The 20,949-nt window shown below is 33.4% G+C and overlaps 2 protein-coding genes across 7 annotated transcripts; one reads left to right on the forward strand and one right to left on the reverse strand.

Moving 5' to 3' along the window:
* Positions 1-1,980: 1,980 nt before the first annotated feature.
* On the reverse strand, positions 1,981-20,558 carry LOC130441011 (aldo-keto reductase family 1 member B1-like). 4 transcript variants are annotated; one of them, XM_056774477.1, is made up of 7 exons: positions 20,446-20,558; positions 19,596-19,763; positions 18,783-19,072; positions 5,029-5,373; positions 3,634-3,881; positions 2,676-2,939; positions 1,987-2,100 (listed from the first exon to the last, which is right to left on the reverse strand). In XM_056774477.1, exons 4-7 carry the CDS (start codon positions 5,368-5,370, stop codon positions 2,055-2,057), a joined length of 900 nt encoding a protein of 299 aa, XP_056630455.1. In that variant the 5' UTR covers positions 5,371-5,373; positions 18,783-19,072; positions 19,596-19,763; positions 20,446-20,558; the 3' UTR covers positions 1,987-2,054. The 4 variants fall into 4 exon arrangements, with proteins under 4 accessions (XP_056630438.1, XP_056630455.1, XP_056630445.1 ...); XM_056774467.1 differs by having other exon boundaries at positions 18,783-19,763; positions 20,446-20,540; XM_056774485.1 differs by lacking the exon at positions 19,596-19,763 and having other exon boundaries at positions 20,446-20,517.
* On the forward strand, positions 8,106-20,406 carry LOC130441030 (rho crystallin-like). 3 transcript variants are annotated; one of them, XM_056774508.1, is made up of 5 exons: positions 8,106-9,967; positions 11,869-12,194; positions 13,605-13,861; positions 18,128-18,394; positions 19,678-20,406. In XM_056774508.1, the coding sequence occupies exons 2-5, from the start codon at positions 12,117-12,119 to the stop codon at positions 19,748-19,750; spliced, it is 675 nt and encodes a 224-aa protein (XP_056630486.1). In that variant the 5' UTR covers positions 8,106-9,967; positions 11,869-12,116; the 3' UTR covers positions 19,751-20,406. The 3 variants fall into 3 exon arrangements, with proteins under 3 accessions (XP_056630486.1, XP_056630495.1, XP_056630478.1); XM_056774517.1 differs by having other exon boundaries at positions 8,106-9,774; positions 9,830-12,194; XM_056774500.1 differs by having other exon boundaries at positions 8,106-9,335.
* Positions 20,559-20,949: the final 391 nt, after the last annotated feature.

Genomic DNA, 20,949 nt, shown 5'->3' on the forward strand with positions numbered 1-20,949 from the left:
AGTTTTTCCAAAGCTCTTGGCGGTCTGCTGCTAAAACTTTCTTTACGAGCTCTTTACTCAATTCTGGATAATGATTACAGTTTCGAGTATTTTTTCAGACATAAATGCTGAAATTTGAGCTTTGTTACAACTACTATTTGGTATCTTAAGGAGTTGCAGGATGCGTTTTTCATAACGATTACTGACTGTGGTGAAATGTTAGGTGAAAGCTGTTCATTAAATCACACAAGTGTAAATATATCCAAACATTCTTCGACACATTATTGGTTTTGAACGACTGTGAGTAAACGCGCCATTCACTTTGATACAAGTTTTCTCATGCTCAAACGTTCATGCATAATTGTAAAACCACTGCCTTCTGATATCTATACCGCCTCAGCTAACTCACGCAATTTCAATTTACGATTAGATATAATTGAACGTCCAGAACGTTCACCAACATCGGTGTCTGTACTACCACGTTTAAATTCAGCCAACCATAAATAAATGGTTCTTTTCGATGGAACAGAGTCCAGTTAACACTTTTGAGGGTATTGCTGAGCTTGTACAGTATTTTTTTCACCAAGAAACAATAATATATTAAAACACGAAATTATTTTAAATCCATTGCTTTGAAAATGGCTTCACTTAAATGGCTGTCACTTTTTTCTGACTGATCGAAATGTCATGAAATTTCACTCATGGTATTTTGAAAGTTGGTACTTCATAAACGTCATATAGATTTGACAATGACAGGGCCATATGTGTCAGTCACACGACTTATTGAGTAATATTGTATAAACAAATTTGATACATTTTTTTTCCGTTAAGTGCTGTTATTTTTGCTTCTCTCCTTACCGTGCCTCGTATCTCAAGTATAGTAGCTATTACTTTGTCCCATGTTGCTTTAGGTCTCCTTCTAATTTCCATTAATGCCTACTTTTGCTTCTAACAATCTTTTCACTGATCCAAAGTCTTCCATTTTTTCTAAATGAACCCACCAACTCAACTGTCTTTGCTCAATGAATACCATAAGAGACATAATTGCCAGATCTTGTCGTATTTCATCATTTATTTATCTATCTTTTTTTGTTTTACTTCTGACGCGCCTTTAATATTTTTTCTTCTGCTTCTTGTAATGTATTTTTTTGTCTGTTAGTGAGAATCCATGTTAATATTGGTCTGTAAATTGCCTTATAAACATTTAGTTTCGTATTTCTTGTGATTTTCCAATTCTCTTGGTAGTTTCTTAGTCTTCATTGCTTGTATTTTCTATTTCTGTACTAAGGTATTTGAATGCTCCCCGTTTCAATCCTCTATTTCTATGTTTATTGTTTGAGTGCCATTACTTCAGTCTTTTATACATTTATTCTCATTCCAAATTTCTTTCATGTATCATTCCAGATGTCGAAGTTTTTTCTGTAGATCTTTGATATTTTCTGCACTTTGCCATATATTCATTCAGATATTTTCACTAATAACATAGTTCGCATTTCTTTTATATGAGCTCATGACTGCATTTCGTCAACTTTACCATATTTTTACTCTCGGTACCCTATCGAAAGCTTTCTCTATATCAATAAATTCAAATAATGCATCTGTATCTCTGCGGACAGCTTTATAATTTGTGTGATGGTAAATACGTGATCTTCTACTTTGCGAAATCCTCTTTGTGCATAATTTACTGTATTCTCTACGTTTGGTTTCAATTTTTTATCTATAATAATATTTCCTCTTGTTTTTTACTTTTTATTAAAGATTTGATTGTTTTATGAAACAGTTTATGTTTTTTTTGCTGCCTCTTTCCATTTTGTTACAGAAGTCTGTTCAACTCGCTTTTTTTACACACACATATTATAATTTTTTCTCTATTCTTTGTATGTGTCATAGTTTTCTATAATTTTGCTTGCAAGATTTCGCTTCCATGTACTCTAATTAAATGAAAATCAAATTTATATTGCGTCTGCTATAAAAAACTAACTTGGGAAAATAAAACTCATGTAGAAATACAAATTATATTTATATGATTAATAAAAAGCGGTGTGAATTCTTAATTTGTTTTCGTGGACTTGTTTCTATTGAAACAGCTCTGTAAAAGGGTATTCCGCGTGTTTTTCTACACTGAAAATAACAATTCAAAAAAAACTTACTAAACAAGCAGTTTCCATAATTACATTATACGTCTTTCTCTCATAAATCATTATGCAACCATTTATACATATTCGCCCGATTGAAACCTTCCAAATTCAAACGCATTACATAAATACGCCAGAAACTATCTATTTCCAACCACCTTCAATACAGAAACTGTCTCTTTACTCTCAACTTTCTAACCTAACACATTTTCCCTCCACATAAAGTAAAATCGTCTCGTAAAATTATTCAGGGTCTTTATTTATTACTCAAAAATTTCTTCTTCAAGTTTTCAACGTTGTTGGAGGTTAAATAACCCATAGGATAAAGTGGGGTGAATGCTTTTATGGACTAACGCTTAGTTACCACCAAGGTAAGTTGACAGTGCTAAAAAAGAAAACTGTACCACGCAACCTAACCTAAACTAACCTAGCCCCACTTCCCCCTAACAATTTATGCAAATTTAAGGAGTAATTAGGAACTTGCAAATCCTGTTCTTTCAGAATATGTCAATTCTAGAACCTGATTGGGCAAAATCGAAACCATAGTAGAAATTCACTTACTTTGGTCCTAAAAATAGTAAATCAATTACTTTCGTTTTAATTCCTTTTTCAAGTTTTTCCATATCCTTCATATCCTGATTATCCAATTCAAAATCGAATATTTCGATATTTTCTTTGATTCTTTTAGCGTTCGTACTTTTGGGTATAGCAACAAGATCGAGTTGAATAATGAACCTTAGAATTACTTGAGCTGGTGTCTTGTTATGTTTTTTTGACATTCTAGCAATTTCGGGATCAGCTAAAATATTCGGTACAGTAGTGTTTCTAAAAAAATCATCACTATCATTGAAAATGCCCTTTGTCTAAAAATATAATAACGATCCAAAGATATTAAATAACACGATCATTGGGGCAGATTAAACGGACCATTACGGATAATTATTTTTTTTTCAAAAGTTTTTTTGAGTAACTCAATTGTAATGCGCGCTGTGTGGCACTCGTAGCTCTATCTTATTGGAACCACATGTCAGTTAATTGAGTCATGAACAAATTTCCAACCATGTCTTTATATCTTTCACGATTGACACTAATCATCATTTTAGAAGACATCTTCCAGTTGCGACGTAGTGCTTTGGATCTTCAATGCTTCCCTGTACAACAGTTTCTTACAGCCTCCACGGTCAAGAATCAATTGCCAGTGATATTCCTGGCGATGTTGCAGGTTGATAATGTTGTCCCTCTTTCAGTATGATTATCCTGTCTTGATGAAGATGTTGTAAGTCTAATTTGTAAAACCATGATACCATAAGTTACCTCGTATTGTAGCCTTGATGATTATCTTCACGTTGAACTTGTCTTTTAAGCAATTTCAAGCAACTGATTGATCATCTGACTGACAACAATAACATTGATAAAGCAGACAAAGTAGCGTGTGTACGTCTGCGCAGATAGACTTTTCCGGTGAGGTTCAGAAACAATTATAAAAGATATTAATGCAAAAAAATGAATCAATACTTACTTATAACCAACATTTTTGAAAAATTTCGGAAGTCCTGGTGATCCCAAAGAGGAATACGCAACAACTAGTATATTGTGTTGACGACAGTACTCCCGCAACTCTTTTTGCTGAAAATATGGGTGTACTTCAATCTGTAGATTTACAGGTGGGATTCGAGCTGCAGCTATAATTCTATTTATTTGACTCATGTTGAAATTAGAAAGTCCAATGCTTTTAACTAGACCAGCATCTACTTGTTCTTCCATTTTCTGAAATACGTAGTGAAATACTGATAAAGTAGAAACGGTGGAAGTCTTCCATCACGTGACTAATACATAAGTAACAATATTCATATGAATCGAATCAAAATTTCTGACAGCTCAGTTGAAATAATCGTCATCAACATCAACATATTTAGCAAAACTATCAACTGCACAATATTTGATTAAGATTGGGGAATTAAAACAGAAAATATTGCTTTAAAGCTCTTTCGAACCACTACAATTTTTCAAATGCCACTTTCCACACATTCAAGCCCTTTCCACCACCGCATCCGTCTCTACCAATATACTTTTTAAGTAAGTAATGCAATCCTCCTAAGCCTAAACAGCCATTACTCCACTGCAACAACTCTTTGAGATTTTTCTAAGGCTTTCGGTTGTGTTAATCATCAAATTGCAGTACTACGGTTTCAGGGGAACATCTGTCGCATAGTTTAAGTCACACCTTACCAACCTAAGTCAGCTTGTAAGGATTGATACAACGATGTCATTTTGCAAGCTAATAGAATGTGAATTGACCCAAACCTCAATGCCATTGAATTCGCATTGGTAGCGTGGTAGCCTTAAGACCATGTTTTCTTCTTAATTCGTTTTAGAAATTCATAATAGTTCATGTGTTGGGAGGTTTTCATTAAACTCAACATTTTTTTAGACGAAGTAGAAGGCTGCTTTTCTGCAAGTATACAATGATAACACGCATCATTCATTACTATTAACGATAGTTTTACTAAAGTAGAAATTAACTGTTTCGAAATTCACTTTGTAAATATTCCATCTTTCAATTCACCGTGATAATCTGACGACGATGATTTAAAGAAAAAAACACTGGACTGGTATTTTCTACGAATCCTTTTGATGAACCATCGTGAACAATAATAAAATCGTCACAACTTCGAATTTCCCGATGTAAAATTAAATAAAAAGTCAAATTAGTTCTTAAAAAAACTTATTTCGATATTAAATACACGTGCAATCGATAAAAATAACACAGTAAACAAAGCTCACGTCAAATTCTATCCTTAGTACGGTCAGTTACTATTTTTAATTTAAAGAAGCTATTACTTATGTCTTGTATTTGGTCTATTAATAGAAGATGTGTGGAAGACCTCCACAGTTTCTACTATATTTATGTTACCTTCCAAACGCCAACGTGATCAGTAGGAGCCGCTATAAGTCCACCCTTACTATCTAAATTAAAGGCTATGGGACAGTGGATTAATAATAAGTCTATATAATCCAATTTAAGATCAGTTAAAGATTTATTAACCGCTTGTTCTACTTTTTCCGGAAAGGCATTTATTACATGAAGTTTTGTTGTAACGAAGAGGTCTTCACGTTTCAATTTTCCTGATATTAACCATTCGGATAAAACATTTCCAATTATGTATTCGTTTCCATATATTTGAGCCGTATCGATGTGTCGATAGCCAAGTTTTAGTGCTTCATTTAGAGCTATCGTTAACTCAGTTTCATTCATTACCTGAAATTCATTAGGAATAATCGAGTCTCGAAATTTTATGCATATATACATTATCGCAATCTAATGGTCCTTTTATTAAAAATAATACTTTTTTGGAAACTATTTGAAAACAATTGATTAAATTGAAAATAAAGCATTTCATTCACAATTTTCTTCTGGGGTTTATAATATAATAATAAAGGAATTACTGGACTGATTATTTGAAAATAGAGTGCTCTAAGTTAATAGATGGTAAAGGAAAAGAAATTTTTCAACTTTTTATCGAACTTCCCGATGTAAAATTGAATAAAATTTTAAATTAGTTTATAAAAATACTGATTTTGACTTTAATTACAAGTGCAATCGATAAAAACAACACAGTAAACAAAGCTCACGTCAAATTCAATCCTTAGTACGGTCAGTTATTCACATTACGTCAATTATATCGTTATCTCTTTTATTATTGTTAATTTAAAGAAGCTATTACGTATGTTTTGTAATTTTTCAACTTTCAACATTAATTTCAACGAAAAAATGTATTGAATTATATGAAAACATTTGTAGTTTTTCGAAGAGAAGAAAATTATTTGAATCACATAAAGGATTATAAAATAATAAACGTTGAGAGCATAAGTCCGGGTAAGCTCGTTGACATTATTATTTTGAGAGCTGAAGACGTAAAGTCAGCAAATATTTTTAGCATAAATTTTAGAAATGAATCAGTTAAGGGCATTTATAGACATCAAAAATAGAGGGATATGTGCAGAACTTGCTCTTTCCACTATTCGAGAAATGAAACGCTTCCTTTTTCAATTCACTTCCGCTTTACTTACCAGATTTAGTACCGTAGTACCATGCGAATTATATCGTTTTCCTAACATAAAGAATGTGCTATTTCTGGAATTGAAAACGCTACAACATAACTGATAACTCCAAAAGAAGACTTCAATTATGTGTTTTACAATATGATTTAAGCTCAATTGAAAAATATTAAAAATGCGCTTTATTTTGGTTAAACTAGAGTTTTATAACGAAATTTTGAACGGGAGCGCTTATTCTACTTACTGTAAAAGTTCCGTATCCCAAAACGGGGATTCGGTATCCCCCCAACATCGTCTTGTAAGGCACAGAAGTTGTTGTAGTCGCCAAATGTATACAAGACAAAAGTAAAATGTGAAAAATATTAATCGTCATTTTATTTTGATTATCTAATTGAACGAAAAATATTAAGTAAATTTTTTTTCGTCAAAGTTTTATAGGTGCTTCTATCAAGGACGAAACATCAATAAAATAATAAATAGGAAGTACAAGATATTATTTATAAGACAATATTATATATATTTAAGTATTGCATACTATTATTTACGTCACGGAGAATATTTTGTATGTAAAATTAGTTAATCGTTATAAGAAATAAAAACAATTATTTTGTAATGGAAATTATTAGTATATATAAACACTGGTTGGAGTTAAGTCCCTCCCTGTTAAGTTGATGAAAAGTCTATAGAAAAAAACTGGGAATTGGTTATGGTTACGAGTTACCGCGTTATTTGTTAGCAAAGCATAAATATTTTGGCACCAAAATTCACTGTTTTAACTGCTGTTTGATTTCTAGTAGCTTGTTCCGTCCACATACGAGGGTAATACTATATATTTCGAGATACAATGAAACTACGAGCTTTTTTAGGAGAATGCTTCATTTCTGTAAGTAAGTAATCACCACCTTTGGACTTACTGATACAAGTATCTAACATTTATTTTCCTTTCCTTGTTTATTTCTCACCAATTATGTTTGTCTGGTTGAAAGACTTGTTCTCTTCTGTCTCATATATCTTTTTATTTGAATAGAGCAACCACTTAGTCTAGTTCTTTTGAAAAAACAGAGTGGAATTAAAAATTGGTTCTAGTTGTTTCGCTGAGGACGTGAATTAAGATGATCCACGTGTATAAGAGGTCCTGTGACGGTAACTACTTCAGAAAATATGAAATTAATGGAAGAAATTATTCTAAGTATTCTAAAGATCTTATATGAGTTTTTTCATGTGACAAAAATTAGTTCAAAGGGAGTGCCTCGAATTCTCAGCGGAGTGCAAAAACTTGATTGCAGCTAATCGATTTTTTCGGCAAGGTTTTAGAATAATAGTCCTGTCAAATTAGACGTGATAAATTCCCATCGAGCTGAAAATCAGTAAAATTGTTTAAAATACAATTGAAAATAAAATGTGATTGTTCTCCATCATTTCCATGTATGGAAAAAATTTTATTCAAGGTCAATGTCAAAAAAATTAGTTTTACGTGATTATCAGCAAAACGGTAAGTTTTATCATAAAAATACCTCAGATAAAAATTGTATATCATAAAATTATCTACAAAAAATGTATCAATATTTTTTTTCATACGAGGCACCGTTTCTGAGATATAATGATTCAAAAAGTTGTGAAAGTTTTGGAATTTTTCAGATTTACTGTCGTATTTAATGACTCTAATGATTGCAGGAGAAATACCAAAGCTGCAGAACATCTCCGTCAATTGATGATTTATTTGATGACAGTTCCCACCAGTCAACAGAAATTTCAAATACAACAAGTCTCGGTTAATTTCAATGTTGAAAGAACTTAGAACATTATAACTTTTTGATTGATTATATCTCAGAAACAGTGCCTTGTACGAAAAAAAGTATTTATAAGTATTTTGTAGATAATATTATTGTCTACAATTTTTGTTTAAGGTATTTTTATAATAAAACTCACCGTTTTGCTGAAAATTGCGAAAAAATCATTTATTGACCTTTTACCTTGAATAAATTTTTTTCTGTACACGGAATTTATGTAACTTTAAATATCTGAATTGAACGGATTATAACCGCCTGTAGCTGGTATCACTAGGAGGTCTGTGTAGGAAGCAAATACATTTTTTTGTCGTTTGAGTCGATGTTTAAAACTACATAACATCGAATTCTGAAAAACCCTCCAGACCAACCTCAACTCGGAGATCCGAACGGAACGCAATTTCAACTCCAATATATTTTGATGTAAAAGTTGCGATCTTGTTATTTTTTTTTCTTTTTTCTCACCCCATAAACCGGGATTATTATTTCTATAAGTGATGAATTGTTATGAATAAAAGTAGTTCTCAAACACAATCCATGGTAATATCAAAAATTGGCAGTAGATAGCGGAATAATACACCAGGTATCAAGATTCAATTACCTGGGAGTGAATATATCCAGTGAAAGAAACCTAACAGAGGAGGCACGAACACAAGCTATGAAAGCATCAAAAGTCAGCGGCTGTCTGAAGATATAGTGTGGAGAAACAAAGCGATGAGCTCCGGATCAGAATCTATAAAACGTGTGTGAGACCTATTCCCACATATGCCTCAGAAACCAGAACCGAGACATCAACAACAAAACGTATAATGAGAATCACAGAGATGTCGAGTAAGAATTGGACGTGCAGGATGTGGTGAGATGGATCAGGGCACGAAAAAGATTCTAGGGAACACCTAGAAAGAATACCAGAAGACAGATGGGCAAAGTGGACTAAAACTCAAAGACTGAACACACGCAGACCTGTAGAGAGACCAGGAAGATTCAAGACGAGGGCCAAACGTACAGGATTGAACCTGGTCCTATTAAAAGAGAAAGAAGAAGAAAAGTAGTTCATATGTAACGTAATATGTAAAAGTAGTTTACGATATAAGTATCTATCCCTAAATGGCAGCGCCGCACCATGTTTATTTCAAACACTCAAAACCACGCGGCTCCATAGAAATTGGACTCATTTTCAACCTCACCTATAACCTTTTTAAGTCTAGTTCATTATCATAACAATAGGAGTTAGCATATGTAAAGTATGATGCAATTTATGTGTGTCATTCTTATTGTGAATGTCCAACTTGGTATAGTACATAAAAGTTCAAAAATGTCATTAACTATGTTAAATGATGTGAAAATTCCTCTAATCGGATTAGGAACGTGGCAGGTAACTCGAGTTATATTTTCGATGTCCGAAAATTTATTAAACTATTATAAAGTTTGAATGAACAGAAATAATTTCATAAGCGAATTAACTACAATTCGTTATTTTATTATTTACCACAATCCTATTTATAATAAAATAAAGTGCTGACAGCTGTTTATGTAACTTGATCCTTATGCGCCTTATTTTTTAGAAAGATCTGGAATTTTTTTTCATGTAACTCTCGAGTTTTTTTTAACTAGTTTTCTAAAGTTTATCATTAAAAAATTTATTGCTTGTGGGATTATATTCATCATTCAAAATTAGGCTTCATACATTTTTTTATGGAAACGTGCAATACAATATTTAATTTCCAGAATCAGTGAATTATTCAAAAGTATAGATACACAACATTACAGAAAAAATTAATCCTAAATCAAATATAACTGAAACAATAATGAACGTAAATACATAATTCAAAAATATTTTTTCCATAATCATTAGTTCGGTATTTTTAGTGAGATTTCCGGTTCAAAGTCAGTATATAGCTGTATAGTGAAGGTCAAATTATTCTTAAATAAAAATTTTGTGAGCAATAAAGTATGTGGCAACCGTGGCTTCAAGATCAACCATCAACAAGTCGATTTGCAAATTCGGTAAATGTCTTACTAGAGCACAGTACAGGTAGAGGCACAGCAGTTCAGAAGAGACGGCAACAGTGCGTTAATTTTGTCCAGTTTATAATCGCTCATCTACTATGGGTGCAGTAATGAATAAAAATATACGTTAAGTCATATGGGAATTTGTGGATTGATAATTACGATTTCATATTGATAGCAACTCATAAATTTGAGTGGGATTTGTTGATATAATTCTTGTGTTTTTATGGGGTGGTTTTTAAGCCGCCTGGGAAACGTGGTTCTATGTCGATGACATAGCCGCTTGTCTAGTATCAGAACCAAGTTTTGGCAGGTGAGAAACTAAGAAATTCTACATGAAACTGCACTGAGAACGAACAAAAGTTCATGTGCTTATAAACACTTCTCTTTATTGAACTAGCATACAAGTCTTGGGACAGATTTTTACAATGTTTTAAATGTTTTAATCTATTTAACATGTATTGCCATGTTTACCAGTATCAAGTTATCAAGTAAGTATTAAAAAAAATTTTTATTACTCCATAATTATTAACCATTTGTTCGTTACAAGAAATGCTTGAGACTTTTTCTTCTGAAGACTAGGTACTAAAGTCCATCACTCACTAAAGATCTTGAATAGACACACATGCTAAAAAACTGTGTTCCTTGGGCATTAGGAACAATGCTCATAGTGATCTACAATGAGACAAAGAAGGTAAAACTATGAGGTCTTTCAATAACTTCTTATAGCTCCTCTTGTTTTGTGGGGCGAGAATTCCTTTTGTAAATTTCGTTTTTCGAAACCATTGTTGAATTGTGGTGAGGACAGAACAATTATCATGCTGGTAAATAAAATCGTTTCCATTTAAATTAAGGTCTTCCTATGGTGTTTCAATAACTTCTTATAGATCCTCTTATTTTTTGGGGCGAGAATTCCTTTTGTAAATTTCGTTTTTCGAAACCATTGTTGAATTGTGGTGAGGACAGAACAATTATCATGTTGCTAAATAAAATCTCCATCATAAGTTGTATTTAGGAATACCTTCATACCAATTCTCCAACAAACGTCAGACCTATTGATACCCATGCAAGTCCAAACATTTACTAAAAATTTTTTTTATTTCCATCAATATATTGCATGACTTGAATGTTTTTTTATCTGTGAAGACCATTCTTTCCCGATCTCGTTACACATAATTGTGCAAACACAACTCTGGATTGCTTACATTCATTTGAAAGCGATGCTTTCCTAGAACTTGCACGGTTTTTCAAATACTAAGCTTTAATTGTCTACGTTCCGTAGGACGGGATCCTGGAAAGTTTGTTGCAAATACAGCATTAGAAGCCGATTCGAAGAGATCTTCTCTTCAAAAATTAATCAATGCAATATCTTCTGCGTCAATTGAAATTTTCATTTATCCAGATCCAACCTTTCGATGCAAGGTTCCGTCTTGTTTCCATCGCTTCTTCACTCAAGCTAAGGTACTCGCATTAAGACCCACGTGAGTTGCTAGTCTTCCGATAGACCAGCCATCTTCTAATTTGACAATAATGGCAGCTTTCTGAATTTTAACTCAAATTAATTATTGAATTATTTGTCACTGACAATGACAGTGACATAGTGGGGGCAAGATCAAAATTGATTTGATTGATGTAATGGCGCTGCTTTCACGAATTCACTTAATGTAGTGGAAACTATAAAAGAAATGATGGGAGGTTCCATCTATTGAATAACCATTGTTTTAAATGTTTCTGAAAGATAGAAGTAGCAATTACTATACTCTTTGGAAGGTGGTACCATGATTAGAAACAACATAATGGTATAAATAGGGCAGAAGCTGACAATAAAGTATACATAACTTACATAATTGAGTCAAACAATTGAAGCAATCAAATTCAATGATTTTTTGTTGTTTTAGTGTCTAGATGAAAAAGAGTTAACAAATGCATTAAACAGTGCTTTGGAAATTGGATATCGGCATATTGATACTGAAAATACTGAAAAGTATTGGAAGAATGGTTTAAATCTGGAAAGTTAAGAAGAGAAGACATATTTATAACTACCAAACTCTCATTCTATAATAATGATCCGAATTTAGTTGCATCCTGTTTAAAAGAATCGCTAACAAAGTTAAGATTGGATTATGTTGATCTATATTTAATACATATGCCAATTTATATTAAAAAAGATGAGAACGGTCAACCTAATCAATTATTACCCACAGATTTAATCGGTCTTTGGAAGGTAAAAAATATATTTCTTTTAATATTGATATTATAACGAAGTTAGATACGTTATGTTAATCTTCTTTTTTTCATGTAGCTCTCTCTATATGATTACACAGTTCCTATAATGATTTCTTTGAATACAGGCCTCTAAATCTATAAGGTATATTGAGTATTAGCATAATTCTATAACTACGTAATCATATAAGCTAAGAACAAGTTACAGGGTAAAGAGGATTGAACTATCTAACTTCTTTACGTACCATAGAGACCAAAAGGCTGTAAAGCTGACACAAAAGTATTTAAAATAAACCGATTGAGTAAAAATTTGAAACCGGAGGTTTTTCGTGTCGCTTATTACGTATTTGGGGTCGGTTTTTGTCTAAACAAAATGGTGACTTCAAAATAGCTACCGATATTAGTGAAATAAACTCCGATTGCCACGAAATTTGGTATATGAGGGTTTTTCCGGTCATTTTTCGATGTACATGATTTAAATAAAACAAAATTTGGTACAGTACAATTGATTTTTAACTACTATATATTTACAATTGCTTCTTGGTCACTATTTACATTCATTTCATCTCAAACAACACTACTTTCGTCATCTAACTAACTAACAATTTTATAGCATCGTCGGTTTAATACTTTTTGCTTTTGTAAGGATCAGAGTTCAATAACATTCGATGCATTAAATCTGTGATTGTTGCAGTCCAACTTAGGGAAATCCATACTGAATTTTTCAATATTATTATTGGAAAAGAGACAAATAGAAACAAACATTTACAATTGGATAATTTTGGTACCTCCAAAATATGCATCAACCGCTTCTTCAAGTGTAGAAAAACGTTGACTTCCAATTTATTTTTCATCTTGGAATAAGAAGAAACCATTGGATTCGAAATAAGGATTGTACGGCGGATGACACATCAATTCGATGTTTTGACAAACTTTTTATTTGAAAAGAACTCGCATTGTCTTGATTTCCGCGGATTTGCCTCGTCTTGAAAGACGTCTCAAATTATGCAATATCCAAACGAACAAATTTTTTGGACAACCAAATATTAAGCACAGCATTGATGGTTTTTGACACACGTCAAACTTTATGATAGCAATATCGAATATTCACCTCAGTGTTGCCATATCTCAAAACTATTTTCATTGACTGAAATATCTGTAGAAAAATAAAATGTAAGCGGTTGGATTTACGCGCGCCATTTTAATACGTCAGTCCTGGTTAAATTTGATGAGACCATGTATAAGGATTGCAATTGTAAATAGAGCAACTATACACAAAGATTTTTGTAGAGCTAATTCTAAAATTAAAAGTTTTCTTTAAACATATACTGGCTGAGAGTCAATTGAAGATGAAATCGTCAAAATACTTGAGGACCAAAAATATGTCTGATGAAATTCGCATCTTTTCTAGAAAATGGAAGAACAAGTTGATGCTAAGAGGACCAGAACCATCGGTGTATCTAATTTCAGCATTGAACAAATAGAGAGAATTATGCAAAATTCTAGAATAAAACCAGCGAATACTCAAATCGAAATGCACATCTATAACCAACAGAAAGAATTACGAGAATACTGTGACAAAAATCACATTGTTATTGTGTCTTATGCCACCTTAGGATCTCCGAATTCTTCGCAATATTTCAAAGAAATTGGCAGAAAAATAGACAGGTAGAACCTAAATTAATTTTAATTGTGGCAATACTGTAATATTTCGTTGCGTAGAAGTTCTTTGATAAATTAGTTAATTCCCGAGAATGTCTCAACGTAATATGTCTCCCAACTTACATAGATAAACGCTAACATCTTCAGGTTGTAATCGAAAACTTTTCAGACAACTCTCGTACAGCATAACACTTTTTCCCCGACAAGGAAGATGCATTTACGCACAGAGTTTTAATCTCGGAAGTTCATCAATTTCCCTACCAACCAAAACATCCGCTTCTTCTTCCGAACACCAACTTTAAACTGTTTAACACATTACTCTCCGATCTAGATCACCCTTTTGGTACGCAGAACTCCTTCAATGATTAAGAAACCAGATTCTAGAGGTTCTATTCACATCACCACGATAATGACTGCCGAATGTCGCCAATGTGTGTTATTAATTGCTCTCAGTTGAACCACATCGCAGTAGTTGCATTCGGATGATTTCCTTGGTGTGCAGAACTTCTTCAATGATTCAGAAACCAGATTCTAGAGGTTCTATTCGCATCACCACGATAATGTCTGCCGAATGTCGCCAATGTGTGTTATTAATTGCTCTCAGTTGAACCACATCGCAGTAGTTGCATTCGGATGATTTCCTTGGTGTGCAGAACTTCTTCAATGATTCAGAAACCAGATTCTAGAGGTTCTATTCGCATCACCACGATAATGTCTGCCGAATGTCGCCAATGTGTGTTTTTAATTGCTCTCAGTTGAACCACATCGCAGTAGTTGCATTCGGATGATTTCCTTGGTGTGCAGAACTCCTTCAATGATTCAGAAACCAGATTCTAGAGGTTCTATTCACATCACCACGATAATGTCTGCCGAATGTCGCCAATGTGTGTTATTAATTGCTCTCAGTTGAACCACATCGCAGTAGTTGCATTCGGATGATTTCCTTGGTGTGCAGAACTCCTTCAATGATTCAGAAACCAGATTCTAGAGGTTCTATTCACATCACCACGATAATGTCTGCCGAATGTCGCCAATGTGTGTTTTTAATTGCTCTCAGTTGAACCACATCGCAGTAGTTGCATTCGGATGATTTCCTTGGTGTGCAGAACTCCTTCAATGATTCAGAAACCAGATTCTAGAGGTTCTATTCACATCACCACGATAATGTCTGCCGAATGTCGCCAATGTGTGTTATTAATTGCTCTCAGTTGAACCACATCTCAGTAGTTGCATTCGGATGATTTCCTTGGTGTGCAGAACTTCTTCAATGATTCAGAAACCAGATTCTAGAGGTTCTATTCGCATCACCACGATAATGTCTGCCGAATGTCGCCAATGTGTGTTTTTAATTGCTCTCAGTTGAACCACATCGCAGTAGTTGCATTCGGATGATTTCCTTGGTGTGCAGAACTTCTTCAATGATTCAGAAACCAGATTCTAGAGGTTCTATTCGCATCACCACGATAATGTCTGCCGAATGTCGCCAATGTGTGTTTTTAATTGCTCTCAGTTGAACCACATCGCAGTAGTTGCATTCGGATGATTTCCTTGGTGTGCAGAACTCCTTCAATGATTCAGAAACCAGATTCTAGAGGTTCTATTCGCATCACCACGATAATGTCTGCCGAATGTCGCCAATGTGTGTTTTTAATTGCTCTCAGTTGAACCACATCGCAGTAGTTGCATTCGGATGATTTCCTTGGTGTGCAGAACTCCTTCAATGATTCAGAAACCAGATTCTAGAGGTTCTATTCGCATCACCACGATAATGTCTGCCGAATGTCGCCAATGTGTGTTATTAATTGCTCTCAGTTGAACCACATCGCAGTAGTTGCATTCGGATGATTTCCTTGGTGTGCAGAACTCCTTCAATGATTCAGAAACCAGATTCTAGAGGTTCTATTTGCATCACCACGATAATGTCTGCCGAATGTCGCCAATGTGTGTTTTTAATTGCTCTCAGTTGAACCACATCGCAGTAGTTGCATTCGGATGATTTCCTTGGTGTGCAGAACTCCTTCAATGATTCAGAAACCAGATTCTAGTGGTTCTATTTGCATCACCACGATAATGTCTGCCGAATGTCGCCAATGTGTGTTTTTAATTGCTCTCAGTTGAACCACATCGCAGTAGTTGCATTCGGATGATTTCCTTGGTGTGCAGAACTCCTTCAATGATTCAGAAACCAGATTCTAGAGGTTCTATTCGCATCACCACGATAATGTCTGTCGAATGTCGCCAATGTGTGTTATTAATTGCTCTCAGTTGAACCAAATCGCAGTAGTTGCATTCGGATGATTTCCTTGGTGTGCAGAACTCCTTCAATGATTCAGAAACCAGATTCTAGAGGTTCTATTCGCATCACCACGATAATGTCTGCCGAATGTCGCCAATGTGTGTTTTTAATTGCTCTCAGTTGAACCACATCGCAGTAGTTGCATTCGGATGATTTCCTTGGTGTGCAGAACTCCTTCAATGATTCAGAAACCAGATTCTAGAGGTTCTATTCGTATCACCACGATAATGTCTGTCGAATGTCGCCAATGTGTGTTATTAATTGCTCTCAGTTGAACCAAATCGCAGTAGTTGCATTCGGATGATTTCCTTGGTGTGCAGAACTCCTTCAATGATTCAGAAACCAGATTCTAGAGGTTCTATTTGCATCACCACGATAATGTCTGCCGAATGTCGCCAATGTGTGTTTTTAATTGCTCTCAGTTGAACCACATCGCAGTAGTTGCATTCGGATGATTTCCTTGGTGTGCAGAACTCCTTCAATGATTCAGAAACCAGATTCTAGAGGTTCTATTCGCATCACCACGATAATGTCTGCCGAATGTCGCCAATGTGTGTTTTTAATTGCTCTCAGTTGAACCACATCGCAGTAGTTGCATTCGGATGATTTCCTTGGTGTGCAGAACTCCTTCAATGATTCAGAAACCAGATTCTAGAGGTTCTATTCACATCACCACGATAATGTCTGTCGAATGTCGCGAATGTGTGTCTTTAATTGCTCTCAGTTGCGCCACATCGCAGTAAGTGCATTTGGGCGACTTCCTCTTGTCCATCGTGTGAAAATGGCGTGCAAAATATCCATGTCCGATTAGAAATTGCTCAGCTTCGCCATGTTACCTTTGTATCCAAGATTGCACACGTGGTATCAATCGCTTCGTCCACATTCCTCTTTGACCTTGCTCCTTAGAATTTTGCCACTCAACACAACACTACTAACGTGAAATATCGTAAGGCTGTGTACCCGTGATAATACAAATAGAAGCTTATCGGAAAATATATCCCTGGCAACCTTGATCGAGATTTCAAAGTTACATAACCCCGTGTTATTACTTGAATTTCGTGCGTTGAATACAAAAGGAGATCGGAAAGTTATGTCGCTTCCTTGATTGAATTATTTTTTTCTTATTATCAATTTTAGTAATGACATTCCGCTATTTGTGTACAATACTTGGATATGACGTTTGGGTCATCATACATTTGTTTTTTCACTAGCAAAATGTTATAAAGATCGAAAGAAATGGAAATCCGAGGATGCAATGTCATGCGAGTACGATGGATAAGCCAGTACCTAACCCTAATAACAATTTCTTAATAAATATCTGCAATAACTATTTGCTCGGGCTTCAGCACTTGGAAATGAATAATTCCGACTATAATTCACCAAAATACACAGAAGCGTCTTTTTGGAGTACAAACTACTTTTCGCAGTACTTCGAGGTGGTTCATTTGGAAAAGTCCACCATCTTTTACGTTTCATATTATCATATAGGAATCAATATTCGTTTCCAGTCGTCAAACTAAGATAGCATTGATGCCGTACGTTACCTTTCACTTCTGACTTTATCATGTCGTAGTCTATTGTAGTTGATATTTCTGACTGAGTCAGAGGGATCAAAACAAAACTTAGAGAACCTTGTTTGCACTTAATTGGGTAAATTTCGAATTCTGCGAATTTTCCATTTCACAAGCTTTAGTCTATATCTTTAAATAAGCGGTAGGGAAGAGTGGGAATCTTGTTATAAAAAAATGCCTGTGGGTTCGGTTCTACTTAGCCGATTCTCGTAAAATTGATCTTGTTCGAAAAGTCTATAATATAAACCGTACCTGAGATATGGCCGACGGCCGATCTTAATTACCTACCTAGTATAATACATACAATAAATTGGATAAAGTTAGGATCATATGATCAAATGATCTCGTGAAAATAAGACTTTGATTTGCACGAAAATGTAAAAATATTAAATATTGATTTTTTAGAGAGCATTTCAACATACCCAACATCCTTGCAGATCCAATTGTTACAAAATTGGCTCAAAGATATAAAAAAAGTACAGCTCAAATTGCACTAAGATATGTAACACAAAAAAACGTTGTTGTTATCCCCAAAAGCGTTAAGCCCGAGAGATTGATAGAAAACTTCAATATTTTTGATTTCAAACTGGACATCGAGGATTTGAAAGCTTTGGAAAGTTTGGATAAAGGGGAGGAAGGAATATTATTTTTTTGGACACATATTACACCTAAGTGAGTTTAGAAAAATATTTCTTTTGTTATAAAAATCTTGGTTGGAGAACTTATTTTTATCAGTTTTCACTTATATTAAGATGGAACTTTACTGTTCCTTAACAAAGTGCATTATCATTTTTCATTTTTATTTATTATTTTAATAACTTAATGCCAGTTACACAGCAACATAGCTATCTATTGATACTCGTACGTAGTAGCATGTTACCTAGTAGCATGTTACCGGTTACTTTAAACAAAAAAATTATATTGGAAGGTATAAGCAAAAAATAAATCTCGTTGAAAATAATAGAGATAAAGATAATAAATGAAAACGTATAAAAGATTATTCAAATAGACATACTAGTCACGAATAAGACGATAAAAACAATAAAAGAGAAGAACTCACTGGAGACAAAAGTTCTTCTTCTTCCACTTATTTTAAGGGTTTGATCTGTATTTTCTGGTTCGTTCTGGTCTACCCGATGATTTTCTAGTGATTGGCTTCTCTTTGAATGCATGTTTCGCGAACTGACCCTCCTCCGTTCTCTCGACATGTACCTTCAAATATCCAATTCACCTTCGTACCCATATGGACCATCTGTTATCTGATCGTAGGCTTGTCTAATGTCGGAAATGTCCCAGAGGATTACTCCAGCTATTGATCTAATAGTGGAGACAATAGTTGGCTACAGAAACCTGGCAAATACGTTTAATAAAATGGATGAAAAAATATATACATGAATAATGACCTGAGTAAATAATTGAAAATACAAAAGAATGGTAGTAAACCAAAAAATTGGACTTGAGGACGATGTACTAATGAATAGACAACATTTGGATACCTGGAAACTATTTTGACAGAAATAGGAAAAAATAGGTCAAACTATACAAAACAAAATAGTTGAAATATGTTTGAACTGTTTAAGCTGAACACATAAAGAGAAAAACAGAATTAAGGTTAATAGGAAAAGTTACAGAAGCAGAAAGATATAAGAAAATAAGGAAAGGAAGATCCAGGAAAATTTTATCTAGAAAAAGTGGTACAAGAAAGTGTAAAACATATATACGATAAATAAATACAATAGCAAATAAAGAGTGGAAATGGATAAAAGAATAGTAGAAACTAAAAAACTCTAACACTCCAATACATTCAAAAGGGCATAAAGATTACTAGAAAAAAAGATATTTTGATGAGAATTTGATTTTTCTTTTACTTAACTGGTAAATGATCGATAGTACTAATTCTGTTTGTAATTTTAATACATGGGAAATTGTTAAATTCACATTATGTTTTATTTTAGAATTATCCATCATCCAGAATTTCCTTACAAAAATACTAGGAGATGTTTGGAAATGTCCTCATCCTTTATTTAGAAGTGTAGTGTTTCTAAAAAATCAATTAATAAGTTAATTGTAATCAGAAATTGCTAATACTATGGCAAAATAAATATTTTTAAAGCATGGGAAGATTTGAAAAAAATCTTGAACAAAAGATGAAGGAGTTGACGTTTCATATTGTGTTTAGTCGTTTTCTACTTATTTGTAATATATCATTCAAATTTATAGCTCACCCCCGAAGATTATTGAAAAAAATTATTAAAAATTGAATTTTTTGTCATTAAATTGAAAAATTTCTAACAAAAAACAAGTTTTATAAGTAGTCTATTATTCTAAGATAAAAAAAAATATTTTTTGTGAATAATCTTTATACAACTTAATGAATGGAATGTATTTCTAAGATTAGGCTTTATATATGATTCAAGACATTAAAAATAGAAAAGTGATACGAAACATTTTATTAGAAATTTTCAATTTATACATTTTTTTTAAGACTTTTTCTAATATTTTTTCATGTTTTTGGAATATTCCGAATAGTTTTTGGGATAATTGTTGAAAATTTGTACCCCCAAATGAAATACAGCATTTTAAAACTATTCACGTGTTAAAATAAAAATGATTACATTAATTAGTAAAATGATTATAATTGTAAGTTATACGATTTGGTATTGAAACAATAAATAAAAAATAAATCTTTAATTTCATTAAATCCCATCCAAAAAATAATATACCTCCTCTCCAACCTCTCCATTTAACTTTCCACTAAAACATTTGTTATTAAATTTATACCAGGTAATAATCGGAGATACCAAATCATGTGCATGCATGTAAAATTTTGACATATGACATTAGTGCGAATAGAGTTAATATTAAACATAGATAAATTAAATTAAACACTTGTTATTCTCATACCACCGTTTAAAACGTCGACGTCATCACGATCAATTCAAATTACAGTAAAGAGAAATATTGATTGATATACCCAAGGAATAGGACCAGTAGTTTATGTTTACTTGAACTAGCTCTATCTATATTTAATGTTATTTCTATGGAAAAACGGCAAAACCTTTCAATTTACCTATACACCAGTATGCCAATGCGCAGATAAGCGCGATTTCACGGTGATATCGAAATGTGAGATATAATGAATACTGTATACCTCTAATAAAGTTGTATTTCGATTTCAAAATCAATATTTGATTCAAAGACATGAATGTACCAGTTAAACTTCGCGT

This window comes from Diorhabda sublineata, chromosome 1 (assembly GCF_026230105.1).
Source record: "Diorhabda sublineata isolate icDioSubl1.1 chromosome 1, icDioSubl1.1, whole genome shotgun sequence".
NCBI classification, from domain to species: domain Eukaryota; kingdom Metazoa; phylum Arthropoda; class Insecta; order Coleoptera; family Chrysomelidae; genus Diorhabda; species Diorhabda sublineata.